Raw genomic sequence first — 5,002 nt, 5'->3', positions numbered from 1 at the left:
TTGCTCCCCTGTTTCTGTTGCTTATAAATTCTGTAACTTAAGACTCTGTTAACTCGTTATACTGGGTGTGATACCTCATGACACCCTTTCACTTTCAATGAAATGTTTTTCTCTCAAAAAAAGATGTTTAAAGGTTACCCGGATACATAATCAGGGATCAAGCAGCTCTGCACCTTTTCACAAAAAAAAATACCATCCGCAACTTATAGAAAATACAAAAATTTTAAGTTTCCATTGGTGCTTAGCTATAAAAAATCTGCAAATTAAATTCAACTCTCTTACATGTGCATGCCTGCACGCAGAGATATATGCTGACAGATGTGGAAGTTAGGCTCTTAAATTAGCTAAAATGAGAAAATGGTCTATCTTTACAAATATGGCATAATGATGGAAAAATGCCTTGGAAATGAGTAGCCGAAACAAAAGCTCATTAAATGTGAAAATCAATCAACTAACACTAACTTTATGTCATAAAGGAAGCTAACATCAAGCAGATTTATTTGCACATCAAGAAGTTGACATTACCATCCACCTCCATAATATTTTCCCTTGTCAATGACCAAGCCCATTCACATCCATTGGGTAACTTCCAAGCACTCTAAGGAATGTTGCGAACTCCTGTGTTCGTGTGTCATAGATAAGCATGCATATATATGTTTGGATGAAACAAGAAAGACAAGTTCAAGAAAATTCCTAGCAAATAAATTTTCTGTCTAAGATACCTACATTGATATTCAAGACTCTCACCTCTAAATTCCTGAGTGCATTTTGTGCCCTTATTTCAGCCATTGATGCCTCAAAATCGACATAAAATAGATAATTGAAATATCTGCAATGCAAGGTAATGCCACTACTCAATCATGAAAAATAAAATTAGAAAAAAAGGGAAAACAATTGCCACAACATGGAAGAGCATGTGGTAAATAAAACCCATTTGTGAAAGGAATAAAGCCATAAAAAAGTTTAGAAATCATAAATGTTAAGAGAGTTTCAGTAGTCACTTTCGAGAAATGCTGTCACAATCATCAGGTATGCGCAATGGTTGCTGTCTCCATGGCCTACTTTCAATCTGAAAAAAGTTTATGGTTGTTAAGAACCAGAACAAGATACAACATGCATTGGGTACCAACGGATAAAAGAGGCAGTAACATTATTAGTACCTTAGTGAGGTTGATATCCCTGGTAGCAAAAACACCAAGTGCCTTACAAAGCACACCAGGCCCCTCTTCTAGTGAAAATACAATGCTTGTCTGGAGAATACATCATAAGAAGAAAAAAGTAGTACAACAAATCCAAAAGAAGTGGTGTAAGATTCAGTAACTTGGAGAACCAGATCCAGCATAACACGTTTCCAGCAACGGCTGATCAGCAACTTGAATGAACCAGGCCAGCCAGTCTGGCCCAACCAAATAAGCATGAGTTCCAACACAGAAATCACATTCTAATTTTTTACTTGGATTTTTCAATGAGATGTTTCACAGTCCACAGATATGCTGAAGTGAATATATGGCACAAGTGGACTTACCTTGAAGGGCTTATGGACCCCTGGAATGATAGGCTCTCTTGCCAACATCAGAAATCGTGTCACATTGTCAGAGTAATCCTGAAAAAAAAAAGCTGCTATGAGAAAAGAACGGAATAGCATGTCTCAGTCTCAGATATTTAAACTGAGATATGTCTCTGGTGCAGATGTGTGTACGGTGTCGATGAGTCAAAACTCATATGTCCAAGTTGTTTTGACTCAGTCTGACACCATAGATGTGCTAAAGATCAGCTCTTGAATCATGTTTCTTTGACAAAAAATATATTTTTTAAGCCGAAACATTTACAGCCATTGATTTTTTAATTGCCGAAAAAACATGTTCACACATCAGAATCTGATGGTCAAAGGGCCGATCCTCACTAAATAAAACATGTATATCGCATCAAGTCAACAGTGTCAGATTGAGTCAAAACAACTTGGGCCTATGAGTTTTGACTCATTGACACCGAATGCACATTCACACCAGATCCTTTAAACTGAATCTTTTCTCAAGGCCTGAAATATATGATCCTTTTGCAGAAAGAAACTGTAGAAAAACAAACCTGAATATCCTTGGCAAGGATATCCAATCCATAAATCTGTGCAGCCCTAGAACTAGCAACAGCTCCTGTATCTTGAAGATTGTGGGTAGCAATAAACTGTGGAGCAGCAAATCATCTGACAGGTTAGTTATGTTCTAGGCACCTATGTCACACGGACACTTCACTCAGGGACATAAGACTTTGTACCTGTGCAGCACCAGCAGTATCATCTACAGCTTCTCTTACAACCCCCAACTTTGAAAGAGTAAGCTCGCATTGGGCAAGAGCCTGAGCGGTGTACATGAGTTCATATCTGATAACATCATGAGCTGAAAGAACAGAAAGAACTACCACAACTGATCATGCTTACCTGAGGATGGCTAAGAACACGTTTTAGAGCTTCCAATTTCACACCAGGAACCGCGAGCAAGCAATGATGCACTGCAAATTGCACCTCTCCAACAATGTGCAATTTATGCCGAAGTAGTAGGTCATAATTGCGATGGATGCTTCCCCCTAAAGAATTCTCTATAGGCAACACTGCCCTGTCAACAAGCCATCGTTCAACAGCCTACATGAACATTTTTGAAATAAATAATGAGGCAGAACTCGAACACATGAAACCATCAATAAATTTGGGATTAACAAAGATAATTAGTACCCAAAAGCAGTTACACTCAACCGTACCTATCAAATTGAACCAGCATTTTCAAAAAACAAAATAAAATACAATGGTGTACAACTCTAATGAATTTGTTGAGGGAAGCTTAGCATCCACCATGAGTATTGGACAAAATATTGATAAAACCAATGTTGTGTGTATACGTATCATTACTTTTTTGAAATATGATATGATACACACTCATATCGTGATACGAGTGTGTATCATGCTAGGCATATCGTACGATATAGGTGTGTCTCACTTAAAAAAAAAAACTTACTTTTTAAGTTTTGGGTTTTAAAGACCTCTTGAGGGCCGACTTCTCCATTTGTCTAGAGGTTATTAGAAGAGAACCCACACACCCTAGGAGCCGTGAGATCGATTTAGAGGCAGATTCGTGCACAAGTGAGAGGCTTTTGCAATTTTTTCAAGAGTGCATCGGCAGAATGGATGAGATAAAGCAGACAGTTGAATGCTGCCAAGAAATTACTAAATTTATTTACAATCATGCATGGGTTTTAAGCTTAATGAGAAAGTACATTGGTGGTGTTGAGTTGATTTGTAGTGCAATTACTAGATTTGCTAAGAATTTTTTGACAGTGCAAACTCTATTAAATAATAGAGCTGCACTAAAAAAAATGTTCTCATCAGATGAGTGAAATGCATATCCCCGTGCACAAAAAAGAAAGCTCAGAGAAATTATAGATATTGTATTCAGAAGTGAATTTTGAGATTCATGCGTGAAGTTGTTGAGAATAACTATACCTTTGGTGAATGCGCTTTGATTGGTTGGCAGTGAAGACAGGCTAGCTATGGGGTTATCTTTATTAGGTCATGGATAAGGCAAAAGATGTCATTATAGATAATTTAAAGGGAAAGAAAAAATTGTAGATACCTATATGAAACATCATTGATCATAGGTGGACTATGCAACTTTATCAACCTCTTCATGTTGTAGCATATTATTTAAATCATGAATTTAGATACTCCCCTACATTTAAAATTAACAAAAAAGTTAACAAGGGACTTTTGGATTGCATCGAAAGGTTAAACCCTGAGTATAGTATTCAAGATCAAATTCATAAAAAAATGAAAACTTATGATAATGCATTGTATGATATGGGGAGACCTGCAACAGTGTAAAATCGTGTCACGATGCGTCCAGATAATTTATTTTTTCATTTCAATTTTAATTTCATAATGTTATTTAGTTATGATGTTTTGTATGATGGTATTTGCATATGTTATTGTCTTATTGATTTCTTATTTTCTTGTTTTTTTTTAAGACATGTAGTGGGCTAGGTTTGAAAGTGATGTTTCAAATTTAAGAGCTTTAGCTATTCGCATTCTTAGCTAAACATACAGTGCAAGTGGATACCAGAGAAACCAGAGTATCTTTGAGCAAATTCATACAAAAATAAGAATCAGGTTGGAGTACAAAAGGCTCAATGACCTCGTCTATATTCGCTACAATAGAGGTATATAAAATTATAAAGTTTATTTGTCATTTTCACGTGTTTAATTTTAATTTTTCATGTCATCCTTTTAGGCAAATCGAAAAGTTATCAACGAGGAGGCATAAAGAGCAATTTGATCCCATTAATTTGAAACATTCTGATTAATTGGATGCATAGGTTGAAGAAGACGCGACTCTTTTGAATAAAGAGGGCATTCAATTAATTAACATAGAAGGAGCAGAGGAGGTAGATGATGAAGACCCCACTTATCTTGGAGACAATGTGGATGTCGAAGAAGGAGGAGAAGACGAAGAAGAAGATAATGATGATGAAAAAGATGATTATGATTATTGAGGTTTTATATAATATGTTTTAAAAAAACTTGGTTATTTAACACTTAATTGTTCATAAACTTGGTTATTTTATTTTTGTTTATATAATATGAAAGTATGAGTCTCGTGGCATGTTCTTAATTGCAAGATATTTAATATTTTGCATTGTCCTTGTGAGATATGCATGCAATATTATCTATGATTCTATATTAGTTGATGTTTGATGATGTCTTATGTGGCTAAATGCTTTATATGTGATTTTTATTGCATTTTTGGAAATTCATCATTGTTTCATGTGATATGATTGAATTTTTGCTATTTTTTCTTGATTTTTTTGAATTTTTTAGATTTTTTTTATTAAAAAATTATGATATTTTATGATACGGTGTTACTTTGGGACGACCGATACGGGTAACGATACGATACCTACAACCTTGGATAAAACAAAAGTTGAACTTTCAGGATGAAGACTTGAAAACATGTGAACT

At 35.3% G+C, this 5,002-nt stretch overlaps 1 protein-coding gene across 1 annotated transcript in view; it reads right to left on the bottom strand.

Annotated features, from left to right (window-relative positions):
* Window positions 1-327: 327 nt before the first annotated feature.
* LOC149839570 (arogenate dehydratase 2-like) overlaps window positions 328-5,002 on the bottom strand; it is a 54,285-nt gene continuing 49,610 nt past the window's right edge. Inside the window, exons 4-11 of the mRNA XM_090004176.1 lie at window positions 2,435-2,635; window positions 2,272-2,352; window positions 2,086-2,181; window positions 1,526-1,603; window positions 1,161-1,250; window positions 1,002-1,069; window positions 748-829; window positions 328-618 (exon numbers count right to left, since the gene is read on the bottom strand). Of these exons, the coding sequence (XP_089860302.1) occupies window positions 553-618; window positions 748-829; window positions 1,002-1,069; window positions 1,161-1,250; window positions 1,526-1,603; window positions 2,086-2,181; window positions 2,272-2,352; window positions 2,435-2,635 (762 nt within the window). The 3' untranslated portion in view covers window positions 328-552. The remainder of the gene's footprint in view (window positions 619-747; window positions 830-1,001; window positions 1,070-1,160; window positions 1,251-1,525; window positions 1,604-2,085; window positions 2,182-2,271; window positions 2,353-2,434; window positions 2,636-5,002) is intronic.

This window comes from Nuphar pumila, chromosome 4, assembly GCF_984573655.1.
Source record: "Nuphar pumila chromosome 4, dmNupPumi1.hap1.1, whole genome shotgun sequence".
In the NCBI taxonomy this organism is placed as follows: Eukaryota; Viridiplantae; Streptophyta; class Magnoliopsida; order Nymphaeales; family Nymphaeaceae; genus Nuphar; species Nuphar pumila.
Note: the sequence above shows the minus strand (reverse complement) of the source record. Positions and strands in the feature narration are given on the sequence as shown.